This window comes from Neofelis nebulosa, chromosome 3, assembly GCF_028018385.1.
Source record: "Neofelis nebulosa isolate mNeoNeb1 chromosome 3, mNeoNeb1.pri, whole genome shotgun sequence".
Classification (NCBI taxonomy): domain Eukaryota; kingdom Metazoa; phylum Chordata; class Mammalia; order Carnivora; family Felidae; genus Neofelis; species Neofelis nebulosa.
In genome coordinates, this window is record NC_080784.1 from 98403652 (window position 1) to 98419753 (window position 16102).

The 16102-nt window shown below is 38.1% G+C and overlaps 1 protein-coding gene across 2 annotated transcripts in view; it reads right to left on the bottom strand.

Annotated features, from left to right (window-relative positions):
* The window catches only part of HSPA4L (heat shock protein family A (Hsp70) member 4 like), a 51344-nt gene extending 40389 nt beyond the window's left edge, over nucleotides 1–10955 (bottom strand). The window contains exons 1-2 of one of the 2 annotated variants that reach the window (XM_058721419.1): nucleotides 10851–10955; nucleotides 9993–10190 (exon numbers count right to left, since the gene is read on the bottom strand). In XM_058721419.1, coding sequence (XP_058577402.1) covers nucleotides 9993–10099 — 107 coding nt within the window. In that variant the 5' untranslated portion in view covers nucleotides 10100–10190; nucleotides 10851–10955. Of the gene's footprint in view, nucleotides 1–9992; nucleotides 10191–10352; nucleotides 10489–10850 lie in introns of those variants that run through there. The other variant, XM_058721418.1, reaches the window with a different exon arrangement.
* Nucleotides 10956–16102: the final 5147 nt, after the last annotated feature.

The following is a 16102-nucleotide window of genomic DNA, read 5'->3' on the forward strand; positions in this document are numbered from 1 at the left end:
GGTCATGATTTCGAGGTTTGTGAGTCTGAGCTCTGCATCAGGCTCTGTGCTAACAGTGCAGAGCCTGCTTGGGATTCTCCCTCTCCCTCTCTCCCTCCCTCTGCTAGCACTGTCTCTGTCTCTCTCAAAATAAATGAACAAACTTAAAAAACAAAAAAACAGTAGGTAACAGAATTGACCTAGAGGAGGAGGATCAGGAAAGGCTTACCCAAGGAAATGATGAGATTTGGAGGAAGAGTAAATGATAAGGGGGTGGAAGTAAAGGAGCTTTGGCAGAGATCATTTTGGCCACAGTGTGACCTGATGGGACAAAGGCTAGAAGTTACCAGTAATCTTTATTCAGGGTGATGGCAGTTGAGACAGGGGGAGAAGGAATTAAGAGATACTTAGGAGGTAAAACTCAAAGGACTTGGTGACAGACTGTATCTTCACTGTCCAATATGGTAGCCACCAGTCACATGTGATGTGACTGGTATGATTTGAAATGTACTTATTTTAGGTGCGAAAACATACTCTGGACTTTGAAGATTTAGTATTTAAAAAGGAATATAGGGGCACCTGGCTGGCTCAGTCGGTTAAGCGTCCGACTTCGGCTCAGGTCATGATCTCACAGTTCGTGGGTTCTAGCTCCGTGTCGGGCTCTGTGCTGACAGCTCAGAGCCTGGAGCCTGTTTCAAGTTCTGTGTCTCCCTCTCTCTCTGCCCCTCCCCTGTTCACGCTCTGTCTCTGTCTCAAAAATAAACAAACATTAAAAAAAAAATTTAAAAAAATAAAAATATAAAATATCTCATTGATTTTAAAATACGGAAATAAGATTCTGGATATATAGAATTAAATCAAATATATTAAAATTAATTTCACCTGTTATCTTTTTAATGTAACTACTAGAACATTTATGCATGTGGCTAACATTTTTACTGAACAGTGCCGAAACAGGTAAGAGCTCTGAAGAGGCAAGTATCAAGACTAATGTCTAAGTTTCTCATTTGCATACGAGGGTAGAGAGTGGTGCCATTTAAAAAAAAAATTTTTTTTTTAATGTTATTTTTGAGAGAGAGAGAGAGAGAGAGAATGCGAGCAAGGAAGGGGCAGAAAGAGAGGGAGACACAGAATCCAAAACAGGCTCCAGCCTCTGAGCCGTCAGCACAGAACCTGACACGGAGCTTGAACTCACAAACTGCGAGATCATGACCTGAGCCAAAGTTGTGGATGCCCAACTGACTCAGCCACCCAGGTGCCCCCAGAGGGTGCCATTTAATGAGCCAGAAAACACTGTGAGAAGAACAGGTTTGAGGATGGACCATCACAAGTGCTAATTTGGATATGCTGAGATTGAGGTACATTTGAGACATCCAAGCAAATCATCTTCCAAATAATTCAGTTCAACATAGTCCCCAACAGAAGAGATTTTGCATACCCAATATGGTTATCTATGTGGAGGTTGGCATTCCATCCTTCAGTTCATCAGAGAAAATATGGATTTGCCGTCTCTTAGACTACTTTATTATAATCTTTCTCTCAATTCCATTATTTGGACACACTTACGAACATTTAAAATTTTTCAATACTAGGCTACCATCACTTGAGTGTACCGAAAATCTTATTCAGTTGATTTTTAAGAACTTACCTTCTGTTAGAACGCTAGTATCAAATAACATTGATTCAACTATAATTTACTAAGTGCTAGATTCTTTGAACTATGCTGCACACATACCACTTCACAGAAAAACTGAACAGTGAGTTTCCATTATTATTCTCTAAGTTAAAAAACAACTTTAAAGTTGAAACAATTTAATGTTATAGCTTGAAAATACCCAGTTACCATATGCAGAAAACCTTCCTCACATAGCTAAAAGGCTTCAAATTCCTTCAATTTCTTTCAAAAAGATTTTTGAATGCAATCATTAAACAAATACTTGCTAAATATTTTCAGAAAAATAAAAATACCTAGTATCTCTCAAAACTTTTACCTGACTTTACTAACACCAAGGGAAATAAACACATTATACCACACTTCAGCCTACATAAGTGTTTTTATAAAGTAGTTTCAATAGTTTAATATTCAATAGTTTACCCAAATGTATACCACAATAATTTATTTATATTATACTTTCTATGGTTTATTTCAACTCTTTAGAAATTCCATTTTATACCTAAAAACAAACAAAAAAATACAGGGTTTACGATGCCCCTTAAATCTTTATTTTTTTTAATTTATTTTTTTAATGTTTGTTTATTTTTGAGACAGAGAGAAACAGAGCATGAACGGGGGAGGGTCAGAGAGAGGGAGACACAGAATCTGAAGCAGTCTCCAGGCTCCGGAGCGGTCAGCACAGAGCCTGACGCAGGGCTTGAACTCACGGACTGCGAGATCACGACCTGAGCCGAAGTCGGACGCTTAACCGACTGAGCCACCCAGGCACTGTGCCCCTTAAATCTTTAATTTTCAAAGTGATATTGCCACCCTAGCGGTAGTCCCAGATTCTCAGAGAATGCCAAAAATTCTAAACAAACAATGTCTAAATGTCCTATGTCACTAAATGTCCTATGTCACTTTTAACAAAGGAGGGGTATAAAAACCAAATGACAGGTGATACTTTAAGAAAGCTGTATTTGTATCTTCCCTTAAAACTAAAGATTAACTTTCTTTCTCTCTTATAAAGTCTATTTTTATAAGGCCAAAACCAATCAGGTTGGAGAAAACACATACTGTCAACAGACTATGAGACTTCTCATTCTCACCTAAGAGGTCCATTCTCTTTAAATTTGTTTACTTCTTTGTCAATCTCCACTAAGAATTCAAAGCCTCTTGATTTTACCACTTTGATTTAAAAAATAGCCCTATTTTAAAAATGTTCAGCTTTCCCTTGCCAATTTCCCTAAGATCACAATTATTATCAAGCACATGCTAAGAAAACAATGGCTGAATTAATGATGATATGAGAGGGCAATCAACTGGTTTAAATCAGGGGCTCCTGAGATGGCAGTAGCACCCTTCCCCCATCCCCCCAACTCCTCACTCCCAGACAGACAACCAAAAATGCATCTTTAGATATTGTCAGATGTACCCTAAGAGGCAAAATCTCTAACTGAGAACCACTGCTTTATAGCATCATTTTCCAAATACTGTTCTGTGGAATATAATTCCTTGGAGGTTCAAATAAATTGAGGAAAACATTCTTTCCTTGGAATGTTTCAATGCCTATAAACAAATTAACAGATCTGAGAAGTTTTGCTGTAAAGAAAACATCTGGTTATTATTTCCCAAGGTTAACTATCTGGAAAAAAAAAACTGCCCTAGAAGGAAGTGGGGGAGGAATGTTCTCAAAAGAACTTATGGTTGCCATTTGCTTTCTAGCTTGCTACTTAGAAAAATAAGACTCCTAGGCATATATGATTTAGTAATAACAAAAACTTTCCAGTCTTTCAATATGGTCAACGGATAAAAATTTTTTAACATATAAAAAATAAAAATTTAATTCCAAATGCTTTTAGTGTATGTGCCTAGTTCATAAATAAATTGGTTCACAACTTGAAACTATTAACAGAAATCACATGAACACTTACAGTTGACTCTTGAACAATGAGGGAGTTAGGGGTGCTGAATCACTGCACAGTTGAAAATCCATGTATAATTTTTGACTCCCCACTTAACTACTAATAACCTACTGCCTTAGTGGTAACAACTGATTAACACATATTGTGTGTTATATGGTTATATGTATTAAACACTGTATTCTTACATTAAGCTAGAGAAAAAAGAAATATTAAGAAAATTATAGGAAAGAAAAAATATATTCATGGTAGTGTACTGTATTTGTCAAAAAAAGTCCACATTAAGTGGGGACATGCACAGTTCAAACCCATATTGTTCACGGGTCAACTATACATAGGAAGACATATTTAAAAAGCTAATTAGTCATATTAAATAAGATATATTTAACTGAAAAGCTGATTATCTTAAAATTCAACAGGTCAAATTCTAAACAGCAATGCACAATAATTTTAAAGTTCTTTCAATTACGAATGCCTAGACAAGGGATTTGCAAATTATCATTTGCCACCTGTTTTTGTAAACAAAGCTTTATCAGAACACAGCTATGCTGATTAATCTGTATTGTAGTGACCACATACATACTAAAGACTACCAATAGCATGTTAAACACCTTAAACTCACAATAGATAATATGTAATTTGTACTTATCATTCCTTGCCTTCTAGAAACTTTTCAGAATTTCTCACCCACAAATTCAAGGCAATAACTAGAGACTCATTTTATCATTGAAAATATTCATAGTAAAAAATTTTACAGTCCTAGCTTTGGCCATGCTAATGTATGAGCCATCTGCCTTTCCACTTCTCTCAACACAATTAAAAACAAAAAAGGCAAAGGTATTCATTGAATTTTTGTTTTTGTCAACAGCAAAATAACAATTTGAAATGTCCACTAATGTAGTGCATCAATGGAATGCTGTACAGCCATTTAAATAAATTAGGTAAATTAGGTCAGAATAGCTAAAATCAACAACACAAGAAACAATAGGTGTTGGAGAGGATGTGGAGAAAGGGAACCCCTCTTGCATTGTTGGTAGGAATGCAAACTGGTGCAGCCACTCTGAAAAACAGTATGGAGGTTCTTCAAAAAGTTAAAAATAGGGGCGCCTGGGTGGCGCAGTCGGTTAAGCGTCCGACTTCAGCCAGGTCACGATCTCGCGGTCCGTGAGTTCGAGCCCCGCGTCAGGCTCTGGGCTGATGGCTCGGAGCCTGGAGCCTGTTTCCGATTCTGTGTCTCCCTCTCTCTCTGCCCCTCCCCCGTTCATGCTCTGTCTCTCTCTGTCCCAAAAATAAATTAAAAACGTTGAAAAAAAAATTAAAAAAAAAAAAAAAAAAAAAAAAAAAAAAAAGTTAAAAATAGAACTTCCCTATGACCCAGCAATTGCACTAGCAGGTATTTACCCAAAGGAGCTAGAGAGTATTATGTTAATATTATGTTATTAATTTTATGTTATTTATGTTATTATGTTATTAATATTAATTAATATTAACTGTATTATGTTAATACAGTCAGAGAAAGACAAATACCGTTATGATTTCACTCATATGTGGAATTTAAGAAACAAAACAAATGAGCATAAGAGAAAAAAAAGAGGCAAACCAAGAAACAGATTCTTAACTACAAAGAAGAAACCGATGGGTTACCAGAGGGGAGGTGGGTGGGGGGATGGATTAAATAGATGATGGGGATTAAGAGTTGTGATGAGCACTGGGTGTTGCATGGAAGTGCTGAATCACTGAATTGTACACCTGAAACTAATATTACACTGTACATTAACTGGAAATTTAATAAGAACTTTCTTATAAAAATTTTTTTAAATGAGGTAAATTAGACCCAAATGCACAAGTTTGAGATGTCCACACTATATTCTGAAAAAAATATTGCAAAATATAATGTAATTCTACTTTTGCTAAAAAACAAATAGAAAAACATCCCAGTTATGTATGCATATTCATACATTTGTAATAAACCTAGAAACATACACACTGAAGTTTACTAGGTGGTTGGGAAAAGACAAAGGAAATTTACTTTCTGGTTTGCATTTAAAATATTTTTAATCAAAGTTAACATAAGCTCATAGTAAAACATACAAAACCAATTCATATGGTACAAAGAGTATTTAAATAAAATGTAAAAGCCTCCCCTCCCTCCCAATCCCCAACAACTGCTATCATCATAAAAAGTCCTCCTACCCAACTATCTACCATTAACCTCTGGAGTTTGGCATTTCCTACGTATAAAACTGTTTATTTTTAATACCCCAAAGTAAATGATTTCTACGTGTGTACACTGAAAAAGACGTCTCAATGTAACATATAAATAACATATTGCTACATTTTCAGATTATTCATACACTGATAAAGGGAAATAGGGAAAAAGGAAGACAGAAAACCAGAAAACAAGATACGAACTCTGATCATATAGAATTTATATAAACTACACTTAACAAAAATCTCTTGAAATAGTTTCACTTTTCCTTACTGTAAAATAGGTTCACAAAAATTCAAAACATTACAGTCTATGTATTAAAAGCACATCTTCCTTAATTCTACTCACAAGAAATATGCATTGTTTGTAGTTTATTGTCTTCCGTACTGCTTTCCCCCATATGCTTGTACTAACATATTTTGTGTTGTGTAATTTTATGAATTTTTTAAACGAAATAAGATTTTTTACATGCTCTTAAAATAACTTAAAAGCATATTAAAGCATTTTAAAACAGTATTTCTTAGAAACTAGCCAAAAATTGATGAATTTATTGATATTAGAGCAAAGATGCTTCTCAGCCAAATAATGTGCTCGTTATTCCTCATTATGTTAATCTGGATATACAATCCTTATGCCAATGGATAATGGAGGACACTGAGGTTCTGGGGTCAAAGAGGCCTGAAACTGAATCCATTCCATTGCTTACAAGTTCTTGGCAAAACATTTAAGTTTGCTTTAGGCTTCTTATGAAGGAGGGGGAAAAAAAAAAAAAAGCTAGTATTACCAAACACAGAGAATTGATGTAGCATGTATAACAATGGAAGCCCAATGCTTGGCACATAGCAATCGCTATTATCAACAAAGGCAGAGTGTTTTAGCTGATTACGTGCTTTAATCTAATAGTGAATGAGGATTCTTGGCTGCAGTTTTCTTTTCCCCTGTAAGAAACTAATCACTTTGATATAATTAAGCCTGGGATAGAAATTCCAATCCCCACATCTATATGCTTAATTGAATAATACAAACTTATCTAAAAATGTGCATACTCAGTAATCCTACTTCTAAGAATCTGAAGGAATTAAAGGTTAAAAAATTTAGTTCCAAAATAGCTACTGCAGTATGGCTTATTCCTCAATGTCCAAAAAGGGATGGATTAAAGAAATGATTATACAAACACTGAAACTAATGGTATAGAAATATGTTTTACATAGAAAGAGGTTACCCAACAGGCTATAAAGTATAATCTATCCTTGAAACACAGAGAAAATACTCTAAGTTTTATTTCTGGATGGAGGAATTACAATTCTTACTTTCGTCTTTTAATGTGCCTGTACTTCTTTTGTTTTATTTTTTAATTTTTTTTAATGTTTATTTATTTTTGAGAGACAGACAGAGTGAGAGCAGGGCAGGGGCAGAGAGAGGAGACACAGAAAATAAAGCAGGCTCCAGGCTCTGAGCTGTCAGCACAGAGCCCAATGTGGGGCTCAAACCCATGGACTGTGAAATCATGACCTAAGCAGAAGTCGAAAGCTTAACCGACTGAGCCACCCAGGCGCCCCATAATGTGCCTGTATTTCTACAATGAACATGTACTATTATGTGTACTTGTTTTAAATAAGAAAATGTTCTGAAATTAATTTTTTCCTCTAACTTATGCATGTTAATTTCCTTCTCCCTCTTCAGTTTATGCACAAGAGGAGAAGAGCAGCGAGTACAAGCATTCCACCTTTACAGAAGGGGAATCTGAAGAACAGGTTAAATTACTTGTTCTCGGTCCCTTAATTGTAGGCCAAAACTTAATTATCTTTTCCATTAAACCGTCCTTCTTGGTTTATACACGGGAGCTTCCCATGTATACATACATAATCAAGTCTGTTAATGAAACGAATGTAAAAAAGTATAAATGCCAAAACCAAATAACTTAAATGGAACACTTCCTTCTTCTTTCTGCAAGAAATTCTTTCCTTTCCTCTTTCTGGAAATACCTATGTCTCACTACCTTGGTGTCAGCAACTGGAATATAGAAAAAAAAGTTTTTGAAGAGCTAGTTTATATGTAACATTAAATACTGTAGCGTTTCAGAAAAGTTACAGGTTATCTAATAGCTATGCTTTTTGCAAGATAAGTATTCAATAAATAAAGGTCCAGGTATCTGGAAAAGCTATGTTTTCACTCAATAATTTAAGCTCCACAGTAAATACAGTGTAAAAACAAACTACAGTGATGTATTAGTTCAGCAACAAAAGATTCTGAATAACAGTACACAGCCATGAAAAAGGACAGAGTTGCTGATGCAAGCTAAGAATACAAAACTTCCACCTGACCGATTTTCTCATTTGGATTTGGTTCATTCTAGATATTAGTAGTGGCTCTTACACACAGATCAGAAATATCATATTAAATCTCAGCCACACAGAATTAGCCAATGTGCTTAAGAATAGTAGTAAAGAGACTTCTAGAACATGAAAATGAGCACCCTAATTTTTAAAGAACACTGTTAAGTCTGGCCAGGTTCTTTAGAGGGTCATGGACTCACTACTAAGACATCTGAACTCGGAAATACAGTACGTCTTACAGTTCCAGTTTCTGATCTTTTAGGATAAGGCTTTAAGGATTAGGGGAATGTTCATCCTACCCGTCACTTTTTTTCCACGGGCTAAGTCCCTGAAGCCAGAGACTGTCCCCATTAAACCTCTACTCTGCTGAAAGAGGACAGTGGAATTTACTGGTTCTTTTCTGGCAGCCTGTATCTGTTGTGGTGCTAAACAAGATCTGGCAGACATGAAGTCATAAATGAGTTCACAATTACTGCCTCAGCCTCTCATTGTGCATAAAGGTTGGAAAAAGATGTAAAATAAAGCAAGCATTGTAACAGTACTATGCTCATATTTGAGAATTTAAACATGCAAATTTTACATGGATGTACATGCACAGAACATAATAAATGTATCTAGAATAAGATGGTATAAAACCCTTTGGAATATTCTTGAAAGAAACCAAAGCATATACTGCTTCAAGTAAGCTACTCTTCAACATCTCCTTGACATTTTTTAATTATTCATAAAAGTATAGTAATTTTATCATTTTAAAGGGTTAGTTTAACACTGATCTTAAGATTAGTCTTATATTTACATAAATATTACATTTTGGAGAGTCTAATTAATGTTTACTTTTCCACACAAAGTAAGATATGAACAGTTGGTTTGTTCATAAAACTACGGGTAACAGAAGCCAACAATAAAAGGCTAGTTTTTCATATTCCTGTCTTAATTATTCTTTGTCTAATTATCCTTTGCCAACAAACTTCGCAGAAGAGAGAAACAATGGAACATGTGGAAACATGTTTCCGTGACATAATGCCACTCCTAAGTCTTTCATCAACTGTTCATAAAAGAATCACTTCACAGTCATGTTTATACAGGACAGCCTCCTGATCCTTCTACGATTCATTCTGCACAAATACGCTTTTGATAGGTTCTAGCTGCACCGCTTTCCATTAACAGACTAACATTACCAACACAGGAGGCCAACAACTCCCATCCCTCACTCCCTCGCTATTAATGCATCATTAACAATACGCCACTGGAAATCGGCTCGATTACCCCGAATTTTCAAGGGCATTGGGGGAAAACGCCGCACACCTTAACAACTTCTCATAAATAAATAAATAAATAAATGCCAGATGACGCTGCAACTCATCTTTCTGATGTGTGCAGTCTAAGTTTTTATTTCTTACTTTTCTGAAAGCTGTCACGCAGAAAGACACGGGGAAAGCAGAAAGGGCAGAATGAACGAAGAATTCTTTACTCAGCTAATGGGAATTGCCCGCCCGCGGCCGATAATCTCAGGCAAACCCCACTAAAGGTAACCAGACATCTTTTCAGAAATTCGTTCAGGATATCGAGATGGTTCCGCACCAACCCCCCAAAACTAAGCAGGCCTGGGGAACAGAGGCGGGGAAGGGGTAATGGGGGCGTGTGTGGTTACAGAATGGTGATTCGAGAACTATGCGAGTTAAGACCCTTGTCCTTGAAGGAAAAGCAGGTTTGCAGTCCGACTCCCACCTGGGCCCGCCAACCTGCGGTCTCTAGAGATTGCAGTTGATGGGCTGCACCTGTCATCACAAGGTTCGGCGCGCATCAGAAGAAACCAGCAGGCAGGACCACGTCGTAGGGTCTGGAGTAAACGTTTGTTAGGGTTGGGGTTATGATCAAGCCAAGACACTTACGGAGTACACCTGTCGCTGTACTCATTGGCGATGGTCTCGATGCCGCCACTCCTTGCTACAGCGATGTAGCAGTTGAGAAAGCCGAGGTCAATGCCAACCACAGACATCCCGCCTCCTAATCGTCGGGGTGCTTGTGCTGAAGCCTCTTGTGCGGGAACAGCGTCCTCTTCTGAGCTCTTGCTCCAGGAATTGGGACTCCTAAGAGAAGCAAAGGAAAAACAACCCGAAGTCCCTACGCATTAAATCTAGGACAGTGCGTCGGGGAGCAGCGGCGGAGATGAAGGCCTCCCTGGCCGCTGCCTCCGCCACCTCGATCTCTCTCCACTGCGGTTCGGCCGCCTCCAACCGGCAGTTACATACGTCTGCGCCTGCGCGCTCGGCAGCCAGGGAGGTGCGCGAGTCTCCTCTCCGCGCCGGAGGCTGCTCCCCGCCTAGACTTCGGCCGCTTCCGTCAGTACTCGGGCAACGGCTGCCCGAGGAGCTGCGGGTTCGAGAAAGATCTGGAAAATGGAGGAGGCTGAGGCAGCCGGGGGTGGGAGGGAGAAGGCGGAGCGGGTAGGATCGGGGAGGATCAGGGAGGAGAGGAGGGGAAGCGAAGGCAGTTTGCTCGCCATCGCGCGGCAGCTGGGAGCACTGCGGCTGGGCTAGGTAAGAGGCCGTCTTCCGGCCCCGCGCTTTGCCGGTGTGTTTTGAAGCACCCCTTTTGGGTTGTTTTGGCAACTAGGGGCACGCCTAATTACAGTGGCTGGATAATGCCCAGGCTTGCCCGAAGTCGGTAGCGCAGGCCGGAAGGCGCTGGCCTGGCGCCGCCTCCTCTCTCTTTCCCACAGAAGGGCTACCCACAGCCAGAGCACCCACCCGTCGGCCTCGCCGCCCCGTGGGGCCCATGTGTCTCCAGCCCACTGCGCTCGCAGTCTGGCCTTCGCGAGATCCTGCCGCGCGCCGCGCCTGGCTCTGTGAGGTGGCGTCCATTGTGCCGCACGGCGGCTGCCTTGTCTCACCTGCCTCCAGGGGCGCTGCCGCTCACGGGGCGGGGGAGAAAGGAGTCCTTTTCATTTCACTAGCTGCAGTTTCTTGTGTGAAAGCAGCTGAACAAATTTTAGGGTTTTATTTTTGCTTACCAGGGCCTGCAATGCCAAAGAACAAACTTAGGCCAAGAAACAAGAGCGCACTGACAACTTTCCCTTCATGTAACTTCTTTACACCATCATAAAGATGCGGTCTCCTCCACTAACCCTCACCTGGGAAAACCAGTATTACAGGAAAGTGACCTTACGGCTGTGTGTCACTATGACACCAGGCAAACTTGTGCCTTCCCTCCATACTCTGCCCTTTGGTCCGCAGAAAAAGAGCCTAGTGTGGTCCAGCTGCTTGCCTTCATTTGATCTGCATCTTTTGTCTATCTGAAAATTAATCAAGTTATAGTTTACACTTACGGAGTTTTACTGTCCTGTTCCTTCTTGTTCAGTTCTTTGTGGGTTTCCTGTTCCTTCTTGTTCAGTTCCTCGTGGGTTCCCTGTTCCTTTTCACCCAATTCTTTGTATGTTTCTTGTTTCCTATTTGTTTCCTTCTTGAAATAGGATTTTTTACCAGATATTTTAATACTGTTCTTGTTCCTACTTGTTCTCTTTTTTAAAGAACCTACACTTTTTACTACTATCAATGCTGCGACTGCAGCAGCAGCAGCTGTGAATATAGCTCCAGCTGCTGTTGCTAAGAGGAACATGAAGTCCATTTTCAACGGTAATACTAAGGAAACTGGAATGTATGGTACTGTTTTGAAACCAGTCTTTTTATATTAAGGAGTCACATCTTTCTCCCATTTCACAAGCACACAGGAGAATGTGTAAGCTCCCAGTTGACGGCGTCCTCGGTCCTCTTCTACGCTGCCAAACTGGGTGGAACGGCCTCCCAGTAGGCAGTGTGGGAGCAGAGTAAGGATTCGGTACTGCCGCCCCCAAAAGAATTCTGGGCCCCCAGCTGTACTGGGCGTCTCATGGCTTCTACCTTTCCTCCTCTGTTGCTTTTTCTGCCATCATCCTTTTGAGCCTACCACCGTCTAGATTTATTCCAGATTTATCCTGAAACTCCCATAGGACCATTTATCTATGCTGTCTGTAAAACTTGAGGATGTGGGAATGATTTTTCTATTTCTATTAAAGAACATTTAAAATACTAAAAAGAAACAGTTGAGGTCAGGAGCAAGGGGTTATCATCGCATTCTTTACTATTACTAGGAGGAAATCATAGTACCTAGTGGCTAAAAGCATGACAAGCTTTGGGGTCACATAGACTTGGATTGTAGTCCCAGGCTCACCTAATTTGTAGTGGTAGGACCTTGCCAAATGACTTAACACTCAAGGTTCAAAATCTGTTAAAGACAAATACACCTACTATGTTGTTTTTTTATTATTAAATAATGTAAGCATAACAATAGTGCTTAGTTGGCACCAAAAAGGTCAAAAAATGGAAGTTATGCCTAGCCATTGCTAGAATATAGGAATATTGACTTATTTACATTGATCCATATATACAGCAGCCTTGCTGTACTCTCATAAATCTAGTATTTGTAAAGTTTCTTGGACTCTGTGTATAGAATCATGTGGCCTAGGACATAACTAATCTTTTTTTCATTTTTAATCCTTTACCTGTTTTTTTCTTAATTATGTTGCCTGAAGTCTCTAATATGATGTTGAATATGAGCAGTAGTGATAAGCATATTTATCTTGTGCCTAACAAATACTTCCGTGTTTTTGATGTAAGTTAAAATTATCCTCTTTTCCTGTTTGCTAAGAGTTTTTCTCCTAAGTGGACATTGAAACTTAACAAAGGTTATTTATCTATTGGTATGATCTTTTTCTTTTCCCTTAATCTGTTAATGTGAATATTAATAGATTTTTCTAATATCCTTGTGTTCCTGGTATAAACCAGCTACGTTATGATATTCTGATTATTTTTAGATCTATTGGATTTGGCTTGTGCTTATTTTATTTAGAATGTTTGCATTTTAAATAAATTTTCCTTTACTCATCTTGTTGATATCAGGATTATACTAGCCTCATAGAATTTGAGACATTTCCTCTCTTTATTCTTTTGCAAAGGTTTGGTAAAATATGCCTGTAAACCATTTTGACCTTGAGCTTATGAGGCTTATGACCACTGGTTAAAATTCTTTAGTAGTTATAGTCTATGTTTTCTATTATTTCTTGAATTAATATTGATTTGTGTTTTTACAGAAAATTTTCCGTGCCGTCTAAGTTTTCACATTTGCTATCATTGTTGATTACTCACTTATGAGTTTTGCAAATCTCTTCTGCAGTTATATGTCCATTTTTTTTTCATTTTTTTTAATGTTTATTTTTGAGAGAGAGAGAAAGAGAGAGTGAACAGGGTAGGGGCAGAGAGAGAGGGAGACATAGAATCTGAAGCAGGCTCCAGGCTCTGAGCTGTCAGCATATAGTCCAAGGCAGGGCTCGAACTTGGAAGTAGCGAGATCATGACCTAAGTGGAAATTGGGCCCTCAACGGACTGAGCCACCCAGGCATCCCTCCATTTTCTCATTCTTAATATTGTTTATTTGAATCTTTTTTTTTTTTTTTTTCTTGGTTCCTATCACTGGTGCTTTGTTACAATGTCTTTGTTTTCTACTTCATCTGCTGTTTATTATTTCCTTCTATATTTTTATGTTTACTTTGTTCTTTTTCTCCTGAGGTGTCTCCTAGGTGTTAAACTCCTGAGTTTAACACCTAGCTCATTAATTTTCAGTCTTTCTTATTTTTTAATACACGTATTTGCAGTCATAAATTTCCTTCCAGATACCATTTTAGTTGAATCTCTACCTGAATTTTCAAACAACTGAGATAGAAGAACAGGCGATGGATATAAAAATATCAGCATGAATACTGGTAAAACATTACAGAAATGTATGCATCTATAGGCTTGTGATTATTGCACCCCAGAATTAAGCAGATTTATCTAGAAGGAGATAGACTGCCCCTCTAAAAATCCAAGGAGGAATAGACCAGAATGTGCGTAGGCTCTCAAGAAAAGTGAGAACAAGGCCAAATTACTCCCCAATTCATCAAGTTAAGTCACTTTTCCCATGAAAAGCTCTTTTGTAGCCAGTGCTCATTTAGGTTTACCAATATATTTACCAATTTGTTTACTTTGTTGTTTGTTGTATCCCACTCTTTTCTGGGTTCAGTTTTTCAGTAATTCTTTAAATAAAGGTCTCTGATTGAACTTAAGTTTTTGTTCTCAAAAATCTTTTCTTAACCTAATTTTTGAATAATAATTTAGCTGTGTATAGAATTCTTGACAGTTACCTTCCCTTATTTTTTTGGCATCCATTATTATTGAAGAGACTAAATATTGTTTTTAATTTTTTTCTAACGTGTATTTATTTTTTGAGACAGAGAGAGACAGAGCATGAATGGGGAAGGGTCAGAGAGAGTGGGAGACACAGGATCTGAAACAGGCTCCAGGCCCTGAGTCGTCAGCAGAGAGCCCGACGCAGGGCTCGAATTCACGGACTGCGAGATCATGACCTGAGCCAAAGTCGGCCGCTTAACCGACTGAGCCACCCAGGTGCCCCTAAATATTGTTCTTTTGAAAATCATGAGTTTGTCTTTTTTTTTTTCTTTGATATTTGGCAGCTTAATTACGATGTGTCTGGGTATGGATTTCTAAAAGTTTATTCAGAGATTTTTGTTAACCTGAGGATGAATGGATTTTTTAGGTTCTGGAGAACTCTCAGACATTATCCCTTTGATAATTGCTTCTCACCCCTTCTTTTCAGTTTCTTTTGGATCTCCTATTAGAATGTGTAGGGTCTCTCTATTCTAACCTCTATGACTCTTATTAGCCTTTCTTTGTCATCTATTTTTAATTTCGAGCACTCTACCATTTTTAGACGTTAATTTTCAAACTTGTCCTTTCATACGGTACTGTTTTCATCATTTCTCTCCCTTCAAAAAATCTATTAATCACTTTAAACATTCTAATTTTATAGTCTCTTTTAGAATATTTTATCACATTTTTAGTTCTTGGGTGCTAATTCTTTTATGTGCCAACTCTGCCACATAGTGCTTTCTTGTTTCCTCGGTATGAATTATATTTTGACCATAAATTCACCTTCACTGAGGCTACTTTTTCTGTGGGAATTTTTGTGTACCCTGGGTCATAGAAGTATCCTAGAAAGCTTTTGTATTTTTTTTGTCAGAACCCTGAGGAGTCTCACTAGTGTCAGAACAGTTCTAATTTTTCAGTTTGGAGTTCATATATCATACAGATAGTGTTTATGTATATAATACAGTTGACCCTTGAACAACATGGATTTGAACTGCACAGATCTATGTGGATTTTTTGGTTAACTACAGAATCATACTGTAAATTTATTTTCCCTTAAGATTTTCTCAGTAAGATTTTTTTCTCCAGCTTTATTGTCAGAATACAGCATATAATACATATAACATGAAAAATATGTGTTTATCAACTATGTATCAGTGAAGATTCCAGTCAATAATAGGCTATTAGTTAAGTTTTTGGGAAATCAAAAATTATACATGGATTTTCAACTATGCAGAGGATTGGCACCACTAGCTTCCACATTCATTAAAAGGTCAACTGTACTTTGTGCTGGCACAAACCTGGGTGTTTTGATTTCTCACAGATGACTTTTTTCCTACTCACTGCTTTGAAATGGTTGTCAATCCTCTTGTCTACTATATCTGGGGTCTATTTTCTTAATCTCTCTCACTTATATATGGAATTTCAGAAACAAAACAGATGAACATAAGGGAAGAAAAAGAGGCAAACCATAAAAGAGACTCTTTACTAGAGAGCACAAACTGAGGGTTGCTGGCAGGGAGGGGGCTAGGGTAAGGGTTAAATGGGTGATGGTTATTAAGGAGGGCACTTATGATTGGGCACTGGGTGTTATACATAGAGGATGAATGAATCACTGAATTCTACTCCTGAAATTAATATTACACTATCTGTTAACTAGAATTTAAATAAAAATTGAAACAAATAAAAAACATATGGAAATAGCCATATGCTTAACGCTTTCAAAAAAAAGAAAAAAAACCCTACTCCTTCCAATCTTTCAG